General features: G+C 32.1%; 4 protein-coding genes and 1 long non-coding RNA gene across 6 annotated transcripts; 4 read left to right on the top strand and 1 right to left on the bottom strand.

Annotated features, from left to right (window-relative positions):
* Nucleotides 1–105: 105 nt before the first annotated feature.
* Nucleotides 106–6,718, bottom strand: LOC101217887 (carbon catabolite repressor protein 4 homolog 1). Of its 2 annotated transcripts, none has more exons than XM_031882252.1 (12): nt 6,166–6,718; nt 3,259–3,949; nt 2,657–2,743; nt 2,477–2,560; nt 2,308–2,397; nt 2,125–2,210; nt 1,711–1,765; nt 1,525–1,616; nt 1,255–1,369; nt 1,015–1,162; nt 767–926; nt 106–680 (listed from the first exon to the last, which is right to left on the bottom strand). In XM_031882252.1, exons 1-11 carry the CDS (start codon nt 6,321–6,323, stop codon nt 781–783), a joined length of 1,752 nt encoding a protein of 583 aa, XP_031738112.1. In that variant the 5' UTR covers nt 6,324–6,718; the 3' UTR covers nt 106–680; nt 767–780. The 2 variants fall into 2 exon arrangements, with proteins under 2 accessions (XP_031738112.1, XP_031738111.1); XM_031882251.1 differs by having other exon boundaries at nt 771–926; nt 6,166–6,717.
* An 8,125-nt stretch (nt 6,719–14,843) lies between these two features.
* Nucleotides 14,844–15,888, top strand: LOC116402477 (60S ribosomal protein L21-1-like). Its single transcript, XM_031881751.1, has 2 exons — nt 14,844–15,161; nt 15,393–15,888. The coding sequence occupies exons 1-2, from the start codon at nt 14,925–14,927 to the stop codon at nt 15,648–15,650; spliced, it is 495 nt and encodes a 164-aa protein (XP_031737611.1). The 5' UTR covers nt 14,844–14,924; the 3' UTR covers nt 15,651–15,888.
* A 1,061-nt stretch (nt 15,889–16,949) lies between these two features.
* Nucleotides 16,950–17,691, top strand: LOC116402883. Its single transcript, XR_004215556.1, has 2 exons — nt 16,950–17,316; nt 17,414–17,691. It is a non-coding gene; the product is annotated as an uncharacterized LOC116402883 (long non-coding RNA).
* A 701-nt stretch (nt 17,692–18,392) lies between these two features.
* On the top strand, nt 18,393–19,405 carry LOC116402926 (60S ribosomal protein L21-1). Its single transcript, XM_031883429.1, has 2 exons — nt 18,393–18,711; nt 18,942–19,405. Exons 1-2 carry the CDS (start codon nt 18,475–18,477, stop codon nt 19,197–19,199), a joined length of 495 nt encoding a protein of 164 aa, XP_031739289.1. The 5' UTR covers nt 18,393–18,474; the 3' UTR covers nt 19,200–19,405.
* A 5,325-nt stretch (nt 19,406–24,730) lies between these two features.
* Nucleotides 24,731–25,443, top strand: LOC116402467 (60S ribosomal protein L21-1-like). Its single transcript, XM_031881727.1, has 2 exons — nt 24,731–24,865; nt 25,186–25,443. Exons 1-2 carry the CDS (start codon nt 24,731–24,733, stop codon nt 25,441–25,443), a joined length of 393 nt encoding a protein of 130 aa, XP_031737587.1.
* The last annotated feature ends 241 nt before the right edge of the window (nt 25,444–25,684 follow it).

Raw genomic sequence — 25,684 nt, forward strand, 5'->3', positions numbered from 1 at the left:
TACTTAGAATTGGGTTAAAGTGTTCAGTTAGGAAAGATTAAACAATAAAGTATGTGTGTACATATTAAAAAAAAAACCACAGTTTTAAAAGCAAGAGATGAGTGGTAATCAAAGGAGATACTTTTATATTGAACAGTAAAGCCATTTATCATCAAACTTAACCACACACCACTCATTCTCTGCGTGCATCTCAAAACCCTACGTTCCTTCAATTTCCCACCCTTACCATAAAAAAAGAAAAAAAAAAGAAAGAAAATAGCAAAGTAAAATAGCCGTTAAGGCACCATCTCTCCCTTAGAAAGATCACTAGAGAGAGGAGCAAACATTGATTTGTGGATTAGCTAAGCGAGTTTATGAGATTGGTATAGATTTTGAGAGAGAGAAAGAAAGAAAGAAAGAAAGAAGAAAGAGGTGTGTGTGATTGAGGAAAGCAATGGGATATAATTTGAAGGCATTGAAAGATTAAAAAACTTTTACTATGAGATGAAGAAGGAAGGTACCAGAGAAATACAAAAGCAGATCTCATCATAGTGTGAGGGAATGATCGATCTCTCTCTCACCTGCGTGGAGATAACAATTGATCCAAACACCATTCTTAATATTCTTTTTTTTTACCATCCCTTTTTCTTTCCCTTTCTTTGCTGCTTTCATGCTTTTCTTCCACACACACACCTGAACAACTACACACACACAAACACAATTAAAATTCAACTTTTGGAATAATCATTTTTCCATGCAACCCAAATCATGCATAAGAGTTAGTTACCTACACTATTTTGGTTAACGTCTAGGCCGAGATTTGCACCGGAACTCGGCAAGAAGTGCTATATGATCGGAGGACCACACTGGAGATGGAAGGGCTGTATCTTTCCTCAAGCTCTCCTCATCCAACAGCTCTAACAAAGACTCCACTGTTAAAGTGTCCGCTGGTGAAGAAACAAATTTATTTAGAAATGAGAAAAAAAGAACATTCCAGTTTGATAAAATGAACAGCAGCCGGAAGGATGAGCATACCTGTGTAGAAAATGTAGTCCAGAGTTCCGATAAAATCTCTAGTACAATTTGTAAATAAGGGTTCATTTGTTGTAGGATCCAGTCTTTTCCTCTGCTTATCTAAACCGATGCCAACTCCCTTTATTGCAAAGGAGGAGTAAGCACTAACCTGTGGAGAAATCATGGTTCCAATATAAAACAACAGGGAAGATAACTTCAGTGCTGGTTTAGATACATTGACACTGTTGATAGAAGAATTACCAGAGGTAGCTGATGTGACAATTTGCTATGTGGTTGACATAGATTCAGAGGATCTACAACTAAATCCGGATGTGTTGGTTCTACCTTCCCCCTAGCAAGAAGATGATGTGGAGCACTGCAACAAAGTTCAATGACTAAGATAATTAGTTGAACATATCCCTTTTTTTCCTTTTATCCCAAATAATAATAATAATAGTAATGATAATAATTGCACAGATCTTTGACACAATTGTATGAACTTATTTGTCAGTAACAACGAAGAAAACAAACCTTCCAGGAACAGAATTAAAATCCCCACAGACCAGCATTGGAATATCTGCACTCACGGCTATTTTCTCCAGTCCTTTCAATAGAGTATGCACCTAGTTTCAAGAATGTTAAACAAGACTTAGATTCATATTCAAGGGAGAAACCCGAAGGAAAACATGATACGGTATACAACATAAATAAAATTACCTGCCAGAGCTTGACATCTTTTAACTCTTGGTTCCCATTAATATGCGTATTAGCCTGATAGGAAGTTAATAATAAAATATATAAGCACGGGAGAAGAGATAGGAAATTGCAAGCTTGGCTCCCCCAAAGAAAGGCCAGCAGAAAATTACACAAGAAACCAAAAAATTCAAATCTATTAATACTGTTTGTAGAAAAGCATATCAAACAGCAAGATTGAAATTAACAGAACACAGGTGTCCAGAGACAATCAAAACCCACGTATTATCTAAAAGAGAACCTCTGGGGAGAAAATAGGCTTAAATAATAATAAAAATTAAGGAGCCTCATCAAATTATTAACAAACAATTATATTAGAAGCAACAAAAGCAAACCATAGAGACATTGCCAAATAGACAAGAATTCAAGAATTCTTACACACAAACAAGCTGCCTCTTTCCTGGATTGTCAACTGTTGGTGTGCTGAATTTTGATTCAAGAACTACGATAAGTGCAACATCATCCTAACAACCGGTGCAGTAAAAAATAATGCGTTAGTTCACAACACCCTGTGCAATCAAAATGCCTGGACTAGAGGGAAAAGAAGCACTAGAAAATCACCTTGATTAATCTGTTTAAAGCATTTCTCTTTTGAACAGTTAGAATAGTCGCTGGATCAGTTAAAGATTGTGCAGCTTTGTTAAACTCAACCTGCAAACATGCCAGAAAACAGTGAGGATGCAGCAATATCGCATTACAAAGAAAAACACTTTCTCAAACACTTCTCAACCTCATATTTTTTGACATGTGCAAATCTATCTCTACGGAAAAATGTTGCACAGCCATCAATAGTTTGAATATTCCCATTGTAGATCTGAAAAAAGACAAATACAGCGGATGAGAAAACAGATAGACCTCAAATCTATTTGTATATAAAGAGTATACTGCAAACGGTAAATGTGAAATAAACCTCGTTGGTTTTTCTCTTATAAAGTGCCTGATAACCATGTTTGTCAAGTTCAGGAGCAAAAAATTCCACAAAGTGATCGCTCTGAACCTGTTTACAGACGGTGAACAATGCATAGTTCAAACACAACATTCAATATTTGACCAGAAAATAAAAATAAAATAATATTAATATCAACATTAAAAAAATTATCAAAATTTTCAGAATGGTGTCAGTTGTCACATTCTCAACCTTACAAAGGTACCCACTTCCAAAAGAATGAACAAGAAAAACTAGTTTCCTTGGACCCATCTTTTACAAATCTCAGTATTTTGGGGACTACACATCCTATTGTGTTGAAACGAGAAATAAGATTGGATGTTTTGAAGCGAAAAATACTTGATTGCTATCTTTCTGATTTTTTGTGAACTGAACTTTTCTTTAAAAATATAAAGAAAAGTATAGCACAAAAAGATGAAGCCCATAAAATATTCTGAATAAATAAAATGCTTAGAGAACATCAATTGCAATTGCAACAAAACAAACTTCTAGAATCCCAACATGCCACTGATGCTATAGTAGCCAAAATTTTATTTATTCACAGACATGAAGACAGTGATATTTACCTCCTGAAGACAAATTATATCTGCACGATAACCAACTATTTCTCGAAGTAGATTTTGCCGGCGATATGGCCATGAAAGAGCCCATGAAGGGCAATAACTGAACGTTTCATTTGTGGCATATACATCAGCCAAAATATTGTAGGAAAGCACAGTAAACGTTCCTGACGATGATACTCGACCATCCAAATCCAGCTTTCCCATCACATCTACCCCATTAACTGGTATTACTCGACGTGGACTAGGGGATGGAGCTGGAATGACCCTAGAAGTTAATACAGTAAGTGGAGATGCCACAGGTAACATCGTTTCCACATCCACAACAGCACATTCAAACTTGAGGACCTGGCCAATATCTTCAGCGGTTGGTGTGTAACTCTTATAGCGTCCTACTTCTAACCAAGTTTCCACTCCCGTCTTTTGTGTAACAGCTGCTGAATTGTTGTTGTTATTGTTATTATTATAACGTCCAAATAACTCTTCCTCTTCATTACCATTTTCGTTCATAGCACTTGCAGCACGGTCATGTAGGACACGATGATGCTGCCAAGAATCTGAGAAGCATTTGGTGGTGCAATGATAACTTTTAAAAGCAGGGATTTTGGCTTTAACACAACCTAAACATTGTAAAGTGGCTGCCTCAGAAGGATGCACACTACAAACAGCAATTTTTTTATCACTTTGTAAGCGGTACCTGAAAAGAATTTATTGTTTAAAGTTCAATATCAGCAGAGCATCATTTCAACAAAATGATAGATGTCAGACCATACAAATTCCTAATTCTTATGGAGAGAAAAAGAAAATAGATCTTGAAGAAAAGCTAAATTATTAGATTGAAAAAATGAGCTCCATCAATGAAACTATTTCCAATAGAGAGATAAAAAAAGATATTATTAAGAAAATGCCCAAGTGGTATAACATTTAAGGGCCACATTCTGCCTTTGCAGCACTAGGATTTCATCACCACAATTCAATTCATCATCAATTTTCATCAATATGTAGAAACATTAGAAATTTAGGGGGCGTTAAATCCATACACAATCCAGAAATACATCTTTCAATTTCACATGAAATGGAATCCTGACTTGAAATAACTTAAAAGTTGGTGTAAACCACCATAAAACAGTTTATTCCAGAGTGAGAAATGTTTAAATCATCAAAATTAGAAGAGAGCCTTCAAAAGAGAAATCCCCAACAAAAAGCTGAACAAATTTCAGTAGCCTAATTAAATCATAACCACCAGCAATTTAAAGAGTATGCCAAGAAATTCAGTAGGGTGTAGTCAGTACACCTTACTTGCAGCGCATCTTGGCCTAAAGAAACACACACATTAGAATAAATACACACACAAGAGTGATGTTGAGAAAAAAGGCTTCATTTTCAAGTTACCATTTCTTTAATTCCTTATGGTCTCATCAGTCATCATCCATTCATATACTATAATTCTGCTTTTTTTAAAATCCGTACTTACTAAAAAACATCACTTTTCTGTGTTTTGCACTTTTGCCTCAAAATAATATTGTGCAACATCGATCCCCACAAGAGAACATATGCAGGCTACTAAGAGCATAATTGACAAAAACACATTGATTTTAAGGTTTTAGTCCGTCTTAGGTTCAAATCTCTCAAGCTCACCTTCATATGGGAAAACATAGAAGAAGAGGAAGAAGAAAACAATATTGTTTTGAGGAAAGGAAAATGGGATTCATATATTATCCAGAATTATCTTCTTTTTTACAATTATTCATTTACAAATCCACTGCACAGCCTAACATTTGAACTTGTAGTCTCTTCTGATCCAATCAATTCTTCATTCGAGTATTAATGTAAGCAGGTATTTATTGAAATTTTAAAATCCACAAGACTCCACTATGAAAAAGAAACTGCTATATTTCAGCTTCAAGGCCTGCTCAAAGCAAGGAAATTCCACATAACTGAAGCCTCCTGTCCCTCCAGACCTAGATTATTCCCTCTACCTTCCCTTTCCCGACAACTCTTTTTTATCCATCAAATAAGAGATATACTTTCTATGTGGGAATTCCATCCCTGTATGGACAAAAGTTCAACAAATTTTTTATGGAAAAAGATTGATTTATGTCCCTTAAATTTTAAGGTTTTTTTTTAATTTTCGCTTTTCAAAATAGATAAGAATTGAAACTACACTCGGAGAGTGTTTGGGCCACCAACTTGAAGTCGAAGTTGGGTTGGGTTATTATAACTTACCCCATTTATAACCTACCAAGTATCATAAATATTATTTTAAAACTCTCTTTGATCCCATTTACTACTTTCTTGTAATATTTCTACTTATCCTCTCCCTCCTCTTTGTTAGAGTGTTTGAACCCCAAACACATCCACATGTTATTATAACTCATATTTACTCGTAAGTCATAACCAACTGAGAGAATAGTTAAATTCTATATCTGCAACACGCCCTCTTCACTAGCTTTCCAAACGACTAAAAAACAAATAATAAAAGGGCAGCAACGCCTTTGGACATGTATAAAAATACTGACGTAGTACAATACAACCATTGGCATCTTTATATAATCAAGCAAGCTGACAATTACATTATATTATTTGCTACATTCATAAATCGTAATCATGGTCATTTTTCCTAGTAGTAGGAATATAGAAGAGATAACAGCTAAAAACGCGTTTAGAAATTAATCTCACCATATAAAAGTCAAAAAACATACAGTCATTTTGATACAAACTGTCTCAAGAGTAGCACCAAAACAATTCCAAGTTCCAAGATAAAGAAGAAACCACTAAACCCCAAACATATCCAATTGAGGTACAACGACCAACAGTCAAGACACTGTAGAGTAGTAAACAACCAATAGACAATAATATCACAAAAGGAGATGAGAACCAATTCAAATTCCGCAATGATCGCTTGGAGCTTACCATCTGTATCTCAGAAATTGACCATCAAGAGGAGCGGACTCAGATACATCGTCAGTACTGATATTCTTATCGGGGCGGCGATGGAGAACGTAGGGCGTAAGTTCGCAGCCTACAATAGGAATATCAGAAGGCAGGTGCACGCGTACCACGCTCAGCATACTTTACTCTCGTCAATCGACACAACGCGGCATAGAAGATAAAACGAAAACACTCGAAGCTTCACGAAAAGCAGAAAAGGCATCAAGAAAGCGGATTCCCGGCGGATCCGCCATTTAGAAGAAGACGAAAACCGCCAGAGTTGAAGGAGAAGAGGAGGACTCAGGTGCGGATCTTGAGAGGAGGAAGTATGGAAATGGAATCGGGAATTTGAAGAGAAGATTTGGAGAAAAAGGGAGGAAGAATGAGATGGATGATTAGGGTTTTAGAGAAGAAGAAGAAGAAGTGAGAGTGGAATTGAAATTTTTTGTTGATGTGTTTGTTGCGATTTTAATGCCTTTTCTTTTAGAGAGAAGAGAGAGCTGGGAAGTGGAGGGGCGTGAAGAAAGGGAGGGATTGTTAGGGGGTTTATATACTATGACTTCTTCTTCTTCTTCTTCTTTCTTTCTTTCTATTTTATTTATCATTTCTTTGCTATATCATATATTATTATGCGACGTTTTGGGTAATATGCTAATTCCTTTTCTTTTAGACTACTCTGTGACTAATAAAAAGTTTCTTACTACCAAAATCAATTACCCGGGTTGGGTTGGTTTTATTTTTGGGTTCGATTGAGTTTTAAAATCTTTATATTTTTTTGGATTGGGGTTGAATTAAAGCTTTAAAAGTCTGGTTCCAATTTGTAATATTATTGAAATATATGTTTTTATATTATAATTATAAATTATGAGTATTAAAATTCATGTATATTTTTATGGTTTTTTTTTAAGTTTACGATTAATATCTTAGATTTTAATCAAACTTCAGTTATTATTGCGTGTGTAAATAAATTTAAGAATTTTAAGTTAATAGAATTTACTAAGAAGGAAAAGAAAAATAAAAATAAGCAACCTCACAACCAAAGAGACCTTGTTAGACCCGACTTGTGGAAATATAGATAGGTGAATATAATTAATGACATGTGGTTAAAACCTTATTTAGATGCATTGCATTCTTGATAGCAAACTTTACTTTTGATTAGGAAGTGTTTGATTTGACATTCTTTCTCAAAATTCAAAATTATTTATTTATTTCAAAGTTATATTCGGACTTATTTTATGATTTTATGGCATTTTGAAAACAAAATTTGATATTTCTTAAATATGTTTTGATTTCTTACGTTCTCCTCTTCTAGCTAGTTTTGATTTTAGCACGTATTAGGAACATATATACATGCATACCTATACAAAAGTAATATCACTAGTTTTGATTTTAGCACGTATTAGGAACATATATACATGCGTACCTATACAAAAGTAATATCACTATAAGATCTTCGTTTATAAAGTTTTGGATGAACAATTTTGTGAATTGGTTTGGTAGTATTCTTTTTTAGTTATATTGATATAGAAATTGCTCACACACCAACTACCCAAGGGATACAATGAGATTGCATAGTGTTTTGAAGAAGACATTGATAGGAAAAATATTTGTCACCCCACCACATATATCAAAAGGCATGGACATGAACAACAAAATGAATTGCCTACTATTAAATGTCCCCCACCTACATACAAGACAATTAAAACTTGTGAGATATTCAATTAATATCATTGTCATGTTCGTGAAAGTTGTCCAATATATACCAAATCAACAATAATTTGATTACAAGGTGACTCGATAAATAACTAAGTGTAGGAGAGTTTGTCCATGCGTGGTTTGTAATATTTAGTCACTAGTCGTTACTTTTATAAATGGTTGTATAATTATCAAATAAAAAACAATAGAAACTCGTGTATATTCACTTTGTCGTGAGAGTTTATACCAACAATGATTTCTCAAATTTTAACAATGTTCGTTACAGATACAATAATGTTTTTAAATCGATGTAGTTTACTATTTAGGACGAGAAGATGTTATTTCATCTCTGCCTTTTTTTAGTGTCATGTACTATGAACTAGTTAATCAAGCTAGGGAGAGTGAATAAGAAGATTTGAGCTTCTCATCTTCAACAAAAGCATGTGACTAAACTTGTCTGACGAGTTCATGTTTACTAGTAAGATTGAGGTAGTACTGATATCGAGCACAAATTTAATCACATATGATAATTTGGTCCTCTTAAAACTCATTGAAGATAGTGGAACCTACCTCATAATAGGTATGATACTTTGCACTTATCCAGGTGGACTTTAAAACATTACACTTCATTCACACAGAGAACCATGTTTCTTGAAATTAAACTCGAGTTTGTGTGAGATTTACTCTCTAATACTTGACTTTAACTTGAAGATCGTAAGGAACTCTTATATTTATAGGTTTTTTATAGGGTCATGTGGTTTCAAGCTTATGTATATGAATCTGACCCTTTTAACTGAAATATAATTTTTAGTTTGGTTGATATTTGGCCGAATCAAGCTTAAATGTTGACTTTTAATTGAATATAAACCAACTATGAAACACTAGGGGCCTTTTTGGGAGAACGAATGAGTTATGAAAAAATTAGTGTTATGATAAAACTAGTGTTATGATAGTATGTATTTTGGGAAATAGTGATGTGGGAAGAATTATGGGGTGATTATGATAAGATTTTTTGGAGAAGGGTTGTGTAGGTAATAATATGATTTTTTTTATACATTTTTTTTAATTTGTATTTTAAATATAGTACACAAATTTTGTATATTTAATTTACGAAATTGTTCTATTTTCGTAAAACATATTTCAAAAATTTATTTAAATGTGACCAATTTTCAACATTTCTTACGTAATTATTACATGCGAATAATTTATTAATTTTTATTTTGAATTAATATTATAACTGCAATACACAAATTCTGTATATTTAATTTATCAAATCATAGTAGTTTTATATTCAAAATTTAATTCAAATAAATCTTAAATAAGATATTGCAATTAAATTGATTTATTTTAAAGAAAATTATTGTACATTAAAGTTTAAATACTTTTTAAAATATTTGTTGTACATTTATTTAAGTTATTCAATCGTTCAAAAAGTTATTTAATCTAACATTAAATAGCCTCATTTGATTTTTATTTTTTTTTATAAATTTAATAAAATTAATTTAACTTAAATTTATCATTAATAGTTTATATATGCATAGGTCAATTTTCAAATAAAATATTCGAAAATTTGAAAATTGAATAAAATACATGAAATAATAATTTTTTAAAAAATGTTAAATACGATGAACAAATACATAAAATAATCAAAATTAATTTCGTAAATAAAATAATTTAAAAACAATATTTTTTTTAAGACTATTGAATAAATTAAAAACAAATGATACAATTTTTAAAACAAATATAATAATAAAACTATTGGAGAGAGCGATTGAGTAAAAATAAAGGTTATCATAAGCCTAAAACAAGAGTTATGACAATCATTCTCAAAACAAGTCCGTCCAAAGATGACACTTCCAGGCCAGGAGGTTGGATTACCCAAACGATAACTATTAATAATTAATAAAATTAGGAAAGTTCTGGTTTCATCATTTATATATATATATATATATATATATATATATTCAATTTCTAATTTTTCAAAAAACACATATGTTTTTTAAAAATATATTAAACAAATTAAAATAATATTAATAATAATTGAGATAAGCTTATCAAATTATAGTTGGATTGCAAATTAAATTTAGAAAACCTAACATAACCAAATTATGAAAAAAAATTACGTATAAAGAAAAGTGAAAAATAATTGCATCATATTGTTCACACGAGGAATTGAACTTTGTTATATTGATGAATATTGTGAATACAGTCTCTACTATTTACTCATTTGATATTTTCTCTCGAATACAATTTAAAACTTAGAACTTATCGATCTTTGGTATTCAGGATGTTGTTGTTGCAAGTCGATTTGAACTATTATGGAATTCAATGAAAGTTTAATTTTCAAAGTCAGTCTTTCAGAAGTTAGATATAAGTTGTTATTCGAACTTGCACGTCTTCAGAACTTTAATTATTCATTCAAAGAAAGACCTACTCAAATGAATGACAAAGATCTCTATTTATAGATAAATTTTTGGGCTTTAGGTGGGCTTTGGCTTATTTGCTTGTTGAGCTTTGACTTTAACCAATTTGTCTGTTGGACTTTAGCTTGAGCCCATTTGCCTTATTGGGTTGGATTTGGGCTTGGACCCATTTGCTTTATTGGACTTGAGTCCATCTGTTTGTTGAGTTTGGACTTGGCTAATCTGCTTATTGAACTTGAATTGAGTTGCATTGGGTAAACTTAATTATCAAAATCCAATAAAATATAATTATGAAATATTTGTTGTGATGATGTGGCAGAATTTAATTGGCCGAAATTTATTGCTCAACACCTACCAAAAAATGGATAGCTACACTTTTAGTTATCCATTTTGATTGACTTAAAATTTTATTATTAACGTAAATAGTTTGAATTGTCGTGTTTTAAAAAATTAAATTGTTTTATATCATTTACAAAAGTTATTTTTAATTATTAGTATAAAATTTTATATTATTACAAAATATTTATTTGTAAAAATTAAAATCCTAGTCATTGTATTGTTTTAAAGAATAAAACAATATATGTATGATAAAAGTAGGACAACAATCTATCACTCAAAGAAGTGTGACTTTACTATATTTGTGATTTTTTTTGCTAACAATTCTAATTACACTTTTTCTTCTACTAAAACAATGGGCTTTCTATTTGGGCTCACTTTAATTCAGCCCGCTCATTAAAGAAGCAAATAAAAAACCTAGCCCTAGTCACTATACAAATCCGAATGAACTAGGGTTTCTTCATTTTGTGAGCGAGTGTGAGAGAAAGTTCCTCCTGCCCCAATCATGCCGGCCGGCCATGGACTTTGTGATGGTCGGGCACCCCAAATCAATTACACATTTTTTTATAAAAAATAATCAATACATACAATGGTATTATTAACTACTAATTCTAATTAATTTATATTTCTTTAATTGCCTTTAGTAATTAAATTAATGTTTAATATAAAATATTTTTTTATTTTAAGTGATTAAATAACTAACTAATATAGCAATCTATTGCAATAATACTAAACTTATTATACAATCTCTCATTTTAATGTACGTAAATCTCTCATTTTAATGTATGTAGAAATGTACGTATGTATATACATACATATACATGTGTATAACTTTAAAAGTAAGCATTATTGAAGTTTATTTAAAACTAACGTTGTCAAGTACGATTGAGTTGATTATTTTAACCAACTCAATCCAGCTCAAGTTGATAGATGAAACCATAGAGAAAAACATTTTCTATCGTACGATGGGTTTTGGAATATGATGAGAGAAAGTTTCATTCTGTTTTGGACTTTGCTTTATATATATAAATTAAATGTGTGATTTTCGGGATGAATTTTGTAGGTTGGGAACAAAATTATTAAAAAAAGAATTCATGTGAGAGTTGAGCACGTGCAGCCTTCTCGATGCACCGAGGAATTTCGCTTGAGGAAGGTGAAGAATGACGAGCTGAAGGCTGAAGCCAAGGCCAAAGGCACAGTCATCTGCACTAAGAGGCAACCGGAAGGCCCCAAACCAGGGTTCATGGTTGAAGGAGCTTTAATGGAAACTGTGACTCCCATTCCCTACAATGTGGTTAATGATCTCAAGGGTGGCTATTGAAATTTTATCCTCTTTGAACTTTTGCCTTGTTTTGTAGTTTCATTTTTGTTTGATATTTGAACTGCTTGAATAGTACAATTTTATCATATTATGCTTCTAAATTTTGGATACGAAACTTATGGAATTAAATTGTTTCTTAGTTTCTAGTTTTGGCCATTAGCATAAGGAAGTGTAGTTTTAGCTTATTAAAAGTAAATTTTGTTGCCTTAGGTTATTCTTTCCATTGTTTTCATATATTCATATTTCTTAATCACCATCTAATTTCTTTCCATTGTTTTCACATATTCATATTTCTTAATCTGATTAGCGTTTTTATTTCAATAACAAAGGAGAGTTTTCCAAACTTTGATATTACCCATGATAGAGAATGTTTTGAGTTGGAATTAGGGCAAATTATAGCCTAAATTAAATGTTTACAAACATTAGTCATTTTATCACTAAAATTTCTTTGGACTTCATTTGATATGTCAATTTGTTTGGTTTATGTTTTCAAATAATTATTGACATGAAATTAAAGTATGGATATATATCAAAATTACTTACAGTAAATGAACGAATCAAGGTTGATGAGAGTTTTTGCAATCATCCTTCATCATTTATGTATTCTTTCAATGACTTTGATTCTGCCACAATCTATTTTGTTCTTCTAATTCTTGAATAGCTTGTCAATCTCATTGGCGTGCATTTCTCGCTCATGAGCTAATGCAGTTGAGGAAGAACTATCAATGGCGTGTTAGAACTTTGGCCTTTGAGTAGCCTAGTCGTCTATCCAAAATTGGCTTTGCATATTCGTGGGTTGGGACTAGATAACAAGTATTTGATTCTGCCATAAAATTTAATTGAATAATAAGTAAATTGTGTGTAAACAAAATGTAAAAACAAAATGAAGACAACAAGCATAGCAGAAAACTTACACGAGCATCTACTCTCTTACATCTTCACTCGATCAGTGAGCGCTACTATTGTGACTGTAGGGCTGCTTTGCTATAGTAGCCCTATTCTTTGATGATTGTAGATGTAAATAAGATAAAAATGGAACATTAAAGAACATTAAAAATATAAACTTTCGTTTGAGAACATTTGTAAGTTTTAAGTCATTTAAAATTGTCACATATCCAACACACGATTCTTCAATCGCGGGTGGGTTGGCTTGTGCCTATTCAGGATCACTAAACTTTTTTAAATGACGAGGGTTCTGCCCCTAAACTCTTTTCCCTAAACTCTTTCTAGGTGGTGAGAACCTGATGCTCAACTAACGGATTAGGTGTTGGATATGTGAAATCCTCGAAAAATTGCTACAAAAGGAAAGTATATTAAGATTATATATATGTACGCGATAGGTCATTAACTTATATGAACGCTTAATTTTAAAACTTACTCGTATAGAGTCCTTCACGAGTTCGATGTAATATGGGGTAACATCGGTCCACTTAAGAAAGCAATCAGGAAAAGTGTCTAGCGTTAGCACAACGCGAGCCAATGGTACAACTGAAGCGAACAGTGTGTGGAAAGATCAACTTATCTTCCAGTGTATGGAAAGATCAACTTATCTTGTCTTGGAACGATCAATATGAGGATCTTCCCATTTTGTGCAACATATCACCACCTCCTCTTCTACACCACCACTATTTAATGGCATGCCATTCTCAAAACCTTTCTTTGCCGTTTGTTGTTCATGTTCAATCGTTGCTTGTAAATCGTGCAACATCCCCAACTTTTTCACTGTCTTCATAAAATAGATTACTACTATTTGATTAATGGAAATGATCATTACTAGGTGTTTCATCTAATCTTTCTATACCTTTATATATACAAGTTGACTGAGACTCCATAATACACCAATATGTGTAGGAGAGGCATATTCTATTCGTTAATAAATGTCTGTCCATACCCTCTAATTAAAGGCTCTCCATGCATGATGGCGTCAGGAGAAGTTTGCATCTTTTTTAAATTTTAAACTTCTCTCAATGTCGCTATGCATGTCATGGAGAGTTCCCCTTTAAAATTTCTTTTCTTATTTTTTTCCTCAGACGTGTCTCTCTCCCTTAAGGTTCACCACCACTTGTTGTCTATTATCTGTCGCTTGCTGTCGCAGTCGACACTTGTGAGCTATCCTTCGTCCCTCGTCGGTAAATGTTTGTTTCGTTTTTTCTTCGTTTTGGTTTGAGTTTGAGAAAAAAAAAACACTAAAAAGGTATGTTATTTTATTTTATTGTGAAAGCCTTCTTTTATAGTGTTCATCTTTGCCAATTTTACATTATGCAAAAAGAAGGTTTATGAGATATTTTTTTTTATTTAATAATTATTTTTAATTATTAATTAAGAAAAAATAGCTAAATACTCACATTTGAGTGAATTGTCAGAGAATTTAAATGAAGGTAAGAATGACAATCCAATGATAAAATTTAACCTTCCAAATTTAGTGAGTACTTGAACTTGTCTAACAATCGTTAAATTACACTTCTAGAACCTCAAAACTATTTTGAAAATTATCGAAACACTAATTTTTTTTTAAAAAAAATGACTTAATTTTTCTATCAAATACTTAAAAATATATTTAAAAGACAGTATTGTGTTTCAATTTAAATTAAAATTAAACTCTACACCATGATAATAATTTTTTTGACCATTTTTATTTTCTAGAGGAAAAACTACAAAAATAGTTATAAATGTAGCCATTAGATTTAAAATAATTAAATTTTTAATAATATAATTTTTAAAAATATAACATAATATGTTAAATTCGAAATGATAGTAATCAAATATTAGTCACTATATTTATGATTTTTTAAAAATATAGTTATATGACTATTCGTAAATTTGCTAACAGATTACATTTTGTGCTTTCTATCTGGGCCCAGTTTAATTTATCCGGCCCATTAAAGAAGCCAATAAAAAACCTAGCCCTGGGAATTAGGGTTTCTTCATTTTGTGAGAGAGTGTGAGAGAAAGTTCCTGCTCCAATCATGCCGGCCGGCCATGGACTTCGATCACGTACCAGAGACCTCTTCGCCAGGCCTTTCAGGAAGAAGGGTTACATTGCTTTGACTACCTACTTGAGGACGTACAAAATCGGTGATTATGTGGATATCAAGGTGAACGGCGCCGTCCACAAGGGTATGCCTCATAAATTTTACCATGGTCGCACAGGTCAGGTATGGAATGTCACAAAGCGCGCCATCGGTGTCGAGATCAACAAGCAGGTTCGGGATTCTTTTTTAAAATCTGTTATAGTTTTTAGAATGTATGTGAATCTGGTGATTTAGGGTAATAGATCGTGTTTGGTTTTGATAGAATCTTAATTAGTTTTCGGACTCTGTTTTTCTTATTAAACTTGTGAATCTTAATGTATGTTCTAGTTTGATGGGTTCTGGAATCTGCTTTTTTTTTTTTTAAGTATTAAACTTGTGATTTTCGGAATGAATTTTTTGTAGGTCGGGAACAGAATTATTAAGAAAAGAATTCATGTGAGAGTGGAGCACATGCAGCCTTCTCGATGCACCGAGGAATTTCGCTTGAGGAAGGTGAAGAATGACGAGCTGAAGGCTGAAGCCAAGGCCAAAGGCACAGTCATCTGCACTAAGAGGCAACCGGAAGGCCCCAAACCAGGGTTCATGGTTGAAGGAGCTCTAATGGAGACTGTGACTCCCATTCCATACGATGTGGTTAATGATCTTAAAGGTGGCTATTAGAATTTTCACCTATCTGAACTTTTGCTTTGCCTTGTTTTGTGAGTCTTATTTTTGTTTGATCTTTGCTGCGCAACTGCTCTAATGGTACTGGCGTAGGTGGATGGGTCCTTTGTGGTTCGACTTCTAAAGGAAAACAACAAAAGAGTAATAGGAAATATAGTAAAATTATTTTTAAAAAGATATAGAGTTATTTGTTCTCACTTTAGAGGTTCTTCAGTTATTTATCACTATTTCATTATTAGAGAAGCAAACAAGAAAGACATTGACTTGGAAACGTATAAATCTTTGTTGAAACGTTTGATTTACTTCAAGAAATAAAATAATAGAATAGAATATCAATTCATCTTTTATGTCAATGTTAAACTTGGAAAAAATATGAAAATATGATAAAAATATTGTGATGTTGATGGAGATTTAATAATATGTCACCTAACTCCTTTTGAAATTCAAGAAGTAAACAAAGACTAAGCGTGAATTAAAATTAGGATATGCATTTTTATCGATTTTTTTAAAAATAATAAGTAAAATGCTACTTTTTCCAACTACTCTATGGTAACATTTAAAACAATTTTATGTTTTAATTTTCATAATTATGAAAGGCATCAAACAAATAATTTATTTATCCTTCTTCCATTGTATATTAACCAATTTAGTCGATTTGGATGTAAATTATACGTAGGTAGGATGCTCTATGTTTCAAATACTTAGTCTTTTACTCAATTATTTATTAAGAGCAATATATTAATACATTAACGATGAATTGAAATGATAAATTTAGAAACATTTTTTTTAATACAAATTGGATCTAAGATCTAGAACACAAAATTTCTTGATCTTCAATCCACATATTGCAATTGAATTAAGCTCTTCAAAATTTAGAAAATCATATATTTTTAAACCTCTCTTGAGTAATTCACACTAAGAAAACCACAAATTTGCAAAGGAGACTTGGAGGGATTCCAATAGTTTATAACAAACTTTTATACAAATTTGAAGCAAGGAGACTTAGGATTCCAATAGTTTATAACAAACTTTTAATAATATAAAGTTAAGATTTGAATTAAAAATTAGCAGTGACTCGATAAATTTTAAATAACTTTTGAAGATCTATAAAATTAAAAATGAAGAGTATCGATTTGGTTTTTAAAAGTTAAGATTGTGTTTTTTTTAAAAATTATTTTTGTTTAAAAATTTTGATTAAGAATATGAGAACTTTTCTAAAAATGTAAAAAGTATAGTCTATGATTAATTTTTTTTTTAGAAATAGAAACTAAAATAAAAAGTAATTTATTTTGGAAAAATAAAAACAAATTCTTTGAAAAACAAATATTTTTCTAAGGTCAATGGATCAAAATTTGTGATTAAATCTTTTTTTTAGGTTAAAAGCCCTTTGAAAATGAATAGTCAATTATACCCCCGGATCTTCCGTCGTCGTTGGGTTTAACTCAATTTCCCGTTTCTCGTCAGAACTGCAAACTGAAGACGGAACCCGCGAATTCGTTGCCGAACAAAGATCTTCAGTGCGAGCTTCAGTCTAAACATGGGTACTAGAGAAGTTTACGAACATAAGCTAAGAAGAGGCAATCTCTACCATGAACCCACTATGAATCCAGGGCTCGGATCGCCTCGTTGCCCTCGCTGTTTTTCTCTTCTTAAACCCGACCATGTATTTGTCTCTTCTTCTTCTTCTATTAAGCACCTTCTACTACTTACGTTTTTTAGTTTTGGGATTCATGTTTGAGTTTTACTGTGTTTTGATTCAGGATAAAAGTGAATGGGCCATCAATCCTGTTCTCCACTGTGTTACTGCTGTGGTGAGTTGCCATCGTTCCGATCTTCGATTTTATTTGCTTTGAGAACACATAATTTAATGGGTGCTTCTAGGTTTTTTGATCGTGTAGAGTTATAATTGAACTCTATGTTGTGTTTGTTTAATTGGTTCGGTCTTTAGTAGTTCATGAACGTTTGTTGATCGATGATTTAGGAGTTTAATTCAATTCAGTTCTTGCTATTAGCAATTGGAGTATTCTATCTAACTCAATTCATGGTTTTCAAGGGACGTAAAAAATTGTAGGAATGAAGTTCGTGGTTTTCTTTTGGAAAAATCTTTATTTCTTCGCTAATTCAAGAAGAAGGTTTATGAGATATTTTATTCTTATTTAATAATTTTTTTAATTATTAATTAAGAAAAAATAGCTAAATACTCACCTTTGAGTGAATTGTGAGAGAATTTAAATGAAGGTAAGAATGACAATCCAATGATAAAATTTAACCTTCCAAATTTAGTGAGTACTTGAACTTGTCTAACAATCGTTAACTTACACTTCTAGAACCTGAAAACTATTTTGAAAATTATCGAAACACTAATTTTTTTTATAAAAATGACTTAATTTTTCTATCAAATACTTAAAAATATATTTAAAAACAGTATTGTGTTTCAATTAAATTAAAATTAAACTCTACACCATGATAATAATTTTTTTGACCATTTTTATTTTCTAGAGGAAAAACTACAAAAATAGTTATAAATGTAGCCATTAGATTTAAAATAATTAAATTTTAATAATATAATTTTTAAAAATATAACATAATATGTTAAATTCGAAATGATAGTAATCAAATATTAGTCACTATATTTATGATTTTTTAAAAATATAGTTATATGACTATTCGTAAATTTGCTAACAGATTACATTTTGTGCTTTCTATCTGGGCCCAGTTTAATTTATCCGGCCCATTAAAGAAGCCAATAAAAAACCTAGCCCTGGGAATTAGGGTTTCTTCATTTTGTGAGAGAGTGTGAGAGAAAGTTCTTGCTCCAATCATGCCGGCCGGCCATGGACTTCGATCACGTACCAGAGACCTCTTCGCCAGGCCTTTCAGGAAGAAGGGTTACATTGCTTTGACTACCTACTTGAGGACGTACAAAATCGGTGATTATGTGGATATCAAGGTGAACGGCGCCGTCCACAAGGGTATGCCTCATAAATTTTACCATGGTCGCACAGGTCAGGTATGGAATGTCACAAAGCGCGCCATCGGTGTCGAGATCAACAAACAGGTTCGGGATTCTTTTTTAAAATCTGTTATAGTTTTTAGAATGTATATGAATCTGGTGATTTAGGGTAATAGATTGTGTTTGGTTTTGATAGAATCTTAATTAGTTTTCGGACTCTGTTTTTCTTATTAAACTTGTGAATCTTACTGTATGTTCTAGTTTGATGGGTTCTGGAATCTGCTTTTTTTTTTTTAAGTATTAAACTTGTGATTTTCGGAATGAATTTTTTGTAGGTCGGGAACAGAATTATTAAGAAAAGAATTCATGTGAGAGTGGAGCACGTGCAGCCTTCTCGATGCACGGAGGAATTTCGCTTGAGGAAGGTGAAGAATGATGAGCTGAAGGCTGAAGCCAAGGCCAAAGGCGCAGTCATCTGCACCAAGAGGCAACCGGAAGGCCCCAAGCCAGGGTTCATGGTTGAAGGAGCTCTGATGGAGACTGTGACTCCCATTCCATACGATGTGGTTAATGATCTCAAAGGTGGCTATTAGAATTTTCATCTCTCTGAACTTCTGCCTTGTTTTGTTTTGTGAGTCTTATTTTTGTTTGATCTTTGCAACTGCTCTAATGGTACAATTTTCTCAGATTATGCTTCTAAATTTTGGAAACGGAACTTGTAGAATTGAATTGTTTCTTAGTTTCTAGTTTTCGTCACAGTGTAGTTTTAGCTTATTCAAAGATGTTCTTGTTTCCATTATTTCCATTGAACCCATATTTCTTAAACTAACTAAACTTTCAATTCTTAATCACCATCCAATTTTGATAACAAAAAGAGTTTTTAAAACTAATTTGAGTGTCAAACATTCTTACTTTTTTGATATTACTCATGACAGAATGTTTATCACTGAAATTTATTTGATATGTCAATCAATTGTGTTTTGGTTGCTTATTGTTTGGTTCATGTTCCCAAATATTGTTATCGGTGAATAAAACTACGAGGAGTTCGCTTGAGTATATGATAGTAAACTAATGATTTTTAGTGAAAAAGTGGAGTATTAAGGTTGGTAACTCTCGAACATCCTTTGACCATTATAATAAGTTCATTGTTGTAGATTTTATCCAATTGTAATATGTTACACCATTTATAATTGTATGGAACAGATGTTCTTGATTGATTATATTTGAGAGAACCTTAATATGTATGTGGAATTTTTAATTGTTTTATTTATGTTTTATAAATAAGGTTCATTTCGTAATCAACTATCAAATAATTTGGAATTTTAAAACCTACCCTTTTGAAAGTGTTATTTTATTTTTGTGTCAAATTTAATAACATTTTCGTTATTGAGATAGAGATTTGAATTCTAACTAGTTCTTGTAGTTTTATTTGCCATAAATTGCCGACACACATGGTGGTGACTGTAATATCACAAAATTCATAACCATTCAGGCCATTGGCATGTAGAAAATTGATTGTCCTGTAAGTTTATGTGATTTTTAAATGATGATGTGATTTCTCCATTTAAGTTAGTAGCACAAAAATTTGGGAATTTTCAATCTGTAATTATGATCGGCTCGAGTTATTGACTCTCTTTTGAATATGTTGGCTAGTTTTAATCTTCTGTTTCAAAATGATTGAACGGTCTTTGTATGTCTCATATTCCAAAGATCAAACATTTTATATGATAAAATTGGCTAGAAATAGTGAAGGGTTTTTCGATTTTCAAGTGTATTCATTGGAGTTTTGTCATAGTAATTTAGCTTCGAAAAAACTCATTCAAGTGGTTAAAAATGTGATTGGACATTCGATTCTGCATATGAGAGTTTGAAAGAAAATGTCGGTGCAGACTAATTAGTGATGTATGGTATATGCCTTGGTTTCTATCTAATATGAAGTTCGGAAGTTTGGTGATTATTAGAAAACACATTCCCTTTTTTCGACTTTAAACACTTGTGGTCTTAGATGAGATTAGAAATGTACATCCTGAACTTTTGAATAACTCTTAATTCAAACTTTATGGTGATAATACTAAATAGAAATAGTATGATCACTTAAGTAAACAACAATTACTCATGACTCATTCTTTTGTTTTGATTTTGGTTGGGTTGTATCCACACGGATGTTCTTTATATTCCATTAGTTATAAAAGATTGCTGCTCCATACAATTTTCCATCATGACCAATATGTCTTTATATTCCATTAGTTATAAAAGATTGCTGCTCCATACAATTTTCCATCATGACCAATAAATAATGGTGATCGGAACGATAATTAAAATAATAGAAAAACTAAAATAGAATAAAGTTTAGATACCAATCTATAAATTTAAATCTATTATTTTAATTTAAATTTGTGAACCACCTCAAACAATATTTTGAACTTAAGCCTAAGGTTCACTTTAATATATGGTCACCACATAAACTTTATTAAAGAAAAGAGAGGAAAAAGGAAAAATTCCCAAATACTTTTTTCCAAAAAAAAAGAAGAAGAAGAGGGAAAATCCTTGTTTTAGTAGTGAAAGAACATAGACGTTATACTCCACTACGGCAATCGCCGGAGCTGAAATTCAGGGCATGAGTCTTCGCCAGAGCATACCCAGCAAATCGGAAAAGCCCGCCGCCGCCGACCACTGGCATCATCTCTCACGGCGGACATAATCGTATTCCGCCCCAAGATGCTCAAATAACTCCCATTATATTTCCCTTCCACAAACGGCGAAATTCATACCATTAAGAGCCCAAATTCCGTTTTCGACGCCCCCGCGTAAAATCCTTGAGCTTTTCCCAGCAATTTGACCCAATTTCCGGCCGTTCAGTCAGCGGATCATCCGTCATCACCACAGCGCCAAACAGAGTCCGTGAGGCATTGGACGACGGCGTGGAACGACAATCAGCGCCGTGGGTTCCGGCGCGCTGACATGTCATGGAAGTAAAAGTGGAGATGACTCAGCTTCTCCGCCGCGAATGCCGAGCTTTTCCGGTGACAGAACGGTGTCGGATGCGGCGAGGAGGGAGGTAAGGAAGAGAGAGAAAAAAGTGGCAGCTGCGACGGCGGTGGAGGGCATGGGGATGAGAATTGGAGCCATGGGAGTGGAGGAATTTGAAAGTATTTAAAACGGTGGAATTTCATTAATAATGAATTGTGTTTGATATAAACGGCGAGAAGAAAGTAAAAGGTATTGCGTAGGTGGATGGGTCCTTTGTGGTTCGACTTCTAAAGGAAAACAACAAAAAGAAATAATAGGATTTTTTATATTTACAAAATATATTAAAATTATTTTAAAAGATATAGAGTTATTTGTTCTCAGTTCTTCATTTATTTATCACTATTTCATTATAGAAGCAAACAGAAAGACATTGCCTTCGAAACTTATAAATCTTTGTTGAAACGTTTGATTTACTTCAAGAAATAAAATGCCTTCTTATTGAAATTTTCTAATTCTACTTAGTAACTTTAAAAACTAAACTTATTTCTCTCCTTTGCACAAACATGATTTTGATTTCTAAATTTTTTATTTTATGTTTTACTATGATATAATAGAATATCAATTCATCTTTTATGTCAATGTTAAACTTGGAAAAAATATGAAAATATGATAAAAATATTGTGATGTTGATGGAGATTTAATAATATGTCACCTAGCTTCTTTTGAAATTCAAGAAGTAAACAAACACGAAGCGTGAATTAAAATTAGGATATGCGTTTTTATCAATTTTTTGAAATAATAAATAAAATGCTACTTTTTCCAGCTACTCCATTGGTAACATTTAAAAACAATTTTATGTTTTAATTTTCATAATTATGAAAGGCATCAAACAAATAATTTATTTATCCTTCTTCCATTGTATATTAACCAATTTGGTAGATTTAGATGTAAATTATACGTAGGTAGGATGCTCTATGTTTCAAATACTTAGTCTTTTACTCAATTATTTATTAAGAGCAATGCATTAATACATTAACGATGAATTGAAATGATAAATTTAGAAACAATTTTTATAATACAAATTGGATCTAAGATCTAGAACACAAAATTTCTTGATCTTCAATCACATATTGCAATTGATTAAGCTCTTCAAAAATTTAAAAAATCATATATTTTTAAACCTCTCTTGAGTAATTCACACTAAAAAAAACCAAGGAGACTTGGAGGGATTCCAATAGTTTATAACAAACTTTTATACAAATTTGAAGCAAGGGAGACTTGGAGGATTCCGATAGTTTATAACAAACTTTTAATAATATAAAGTTAAGATTTGAATTAAAAATGGCAGTAGACTCGAAAAATCTTAAATAACTTTTGAAGATCTATAAATTAAAAATGAAGAGTATCGATTTGGTTTTTAAAAATTAAGTTTATAAATACTACTTTTTATTCGTAAATTTATTTATTTATCCAACTCAAATTTAGGTAAGATTGTGTTTTTTTAAAATTTATTTTGTTTAAAATTTTGATTAAGAATATGAGAACTTTTCTAAAAATGTAAAAAGTATACTCTATGATTAATTTTTTCAGAAATAGAAACTAAAATAAAAAGTAATTTATTTTAGAAAATAAAAACAAATTATTTGAAAAACAAATATTTTTCTGAGGTCAATGGATCAAAATTTGTGATTAAATCTTTTTTTTAGGTTAAAAACCCTTTGAAAATGAATGGTCAATTATACCCCCGGATCTTCGTCGTCGTTGGTTAACTCAATTTCCCGTTCTCTCAGAACTGCAAACTGAAGACGGAACCGCGAATTCGTTGCCGAACAAAGATCTTCAGTGCGAGCTTCAGTCTAGACATGGGTACTAGAGAAGTTTACGAACAGAAGCTAAGAAGAGGCAATCTCTACCATGAACCCACTATGAATCCAGGGCTCGGATCGCCTCGTTGCCCTCGCTGTTTTTCTCTTCTTAAACCCGACCCTGTATTTGTCTCTTCTTCTTCTTCTATTAAGCACCTTCTACTACTTAGTTTTTAGTTTTGGGATTCATGTTTGAGTTTTACTGTGTTTTGATTCAGGATAAAAGTGAATGGGCCATCAATCCTGTTCTCCACGGTGTTACTGCTGTGGTGAGTTGCCATCGTTCCGATCTTCGATTTTATTTGCTTTGAGAACACATAATTTAATGGGTGCTTCTAGGTTTTTTGATCGTGTAGAGTTATAATTGAACTCTATGTTGTGTTTGTTTAATTGGTTCGGTCTTGAGTAGTTCATGAACGTTTGTTGATCGATGATTTAGGAGTTTAATTCAATTCAGTTCTTGCTATTAGCAATTGGAGTATTCTATCTAACTCAATTCATGGTTTTCAAGGGACGTAAAAAATTGTAGGAATGAAGTTCGTGGTTTTCTTTTGGAAAAATCTTTATTTCTTCGCTAATTCAAAAAGAAGGTTATGAGATATTTTATTCTTATTTAATAATTTTTTTTAATTATTAATTAAGAAAAAATAGCTAAATACTCACCTTTGAGTGAATTGTCAGAGAATTTAAATGAAGGTAAGAATGACAATCCAATGATAAAATTTAACCTTCCAAATTTAGTGAGTACTTGAACTTGTCTAACAATAGTTAAATTATAGATCTAGAACCTAAAACTATTTTGGAAAATTATCGAAACATCAATTTTTTTTTTAAAATGACTTAATTTTTGTATCAAATACTTAAAAATATATTCAAAACACAGTATTGTGTTTCAATTAAATTAAAATTAAACTCTACACATGATAATAATTTTTTTGACCATTTTTATTTTCTGAGGAAAAACTACAAAAATAGTTATAAATGTAGCCATTAGATTTAAAATAATTAAATTTTATAATAATATAATTTTTAAAAATATAACATAATATGTTAAGTTCGAAATGATAGTAATCAAATATTAGTCACTATATTTATGATTTTTTAAAAATATAGTTATATGACTATTCGTAAATTTGCTAACAGATTACATTTTGTGCTTTCTATCTGGGCCCAGTTTAATTTATCCGGCCCATTAAAGAAGCCAATAAAAAACCTAGCCTCGAATTAGGGTTTCTTCATTTTGTGAGAGAGTGTGAGAGAAAGTTCTGCTCCAATCATGCCGGCCGGCCATGGACTTCGATCACGTACCAGAGACCTCTCGCCAGGCTTTCAGGAAGAAGGGTTACATTGCTTTGACTACCTACTTGAGGACGTACAAAATCGGTGATTATGTGGATATCAAGGTGAACGGCGCGTCCACAAGGGTATGCCTCATAAATTTTACCATGGTGCCACAGGTCAGGTATGGAATGTCACAAAGCGCGCCATCGGTGTCGAGATCAAACAACAGGTTCGGGATTCTTTTTTAAAATCTGTTATAGTTTTTAGAATGTATATGAATCTGGTGATTTAGGGTAATAGATTGTGTTTGGTTTTGATAGAATCTTAATTAGTTTTCGGACTCTGTTTTTCTTATTAAAACTTGTGAATCTTAATGTATGTTCTAGTTTGATGGGTTCTGGAATCTGCTTTTTTTTTTTTTTTTAGTATTAAACTTGTGATTTTGGGAATGAATTTTTTGTAGGTCGGGAACAGAATTATTAAGAAAAGAATTCATGTGAGAGTGGAGCACGTGCAGCCTTCTCGATGCACGGAGGAATTTCGCTTGAGGAAGGTGAAGAATGATGAGCTGAAGGCTGAAGCCAAGGCCAAAGGCGCAGTCATCTGCACCAAGAGGCAACCGGAAGGCCCCAAACCAGGGTTCATGGTTGAAGGAGCTCTGATGGAGACTGTGACTCCCATTCCATACGATGTGGTTAATGATCTCAAAGGTGGCTATTAGAATTTTCATCTCTTTGAACTTTTGCCTTGTTTTGTGAGTCTTATTTTTGTTTGATCTTTGCAACTGCTCTAATGTACAATTTCTCAGATTATGCTTCTAAATTTTGGAAACAGAACTTATAGAATTGAATTGTTTCTTAGTTTCTAGTTTTCGTCACCCTGTAGTTTTAGTTTATTCAAAGATGTTCTTGTTTCGATTATTTCCATTGAACCATATTTCTTAAACTAACTAATCTTTCTAT

The sequence above is a fragment of the Cucumis sativus genome, chromosome 3, assembly GCF_000004075.3.
Source record: "Cucumis sativus cultivar 9930 chromosome 3, Cucumber_9930_V3, whole genome shotgun sequence".
NCBI lineage: Eukaryota > Viridiplantae > Streptophyta > Magnoliopsida > Cucurbitales > Cucurbitaceae > Cucumis > Cucumis sativus.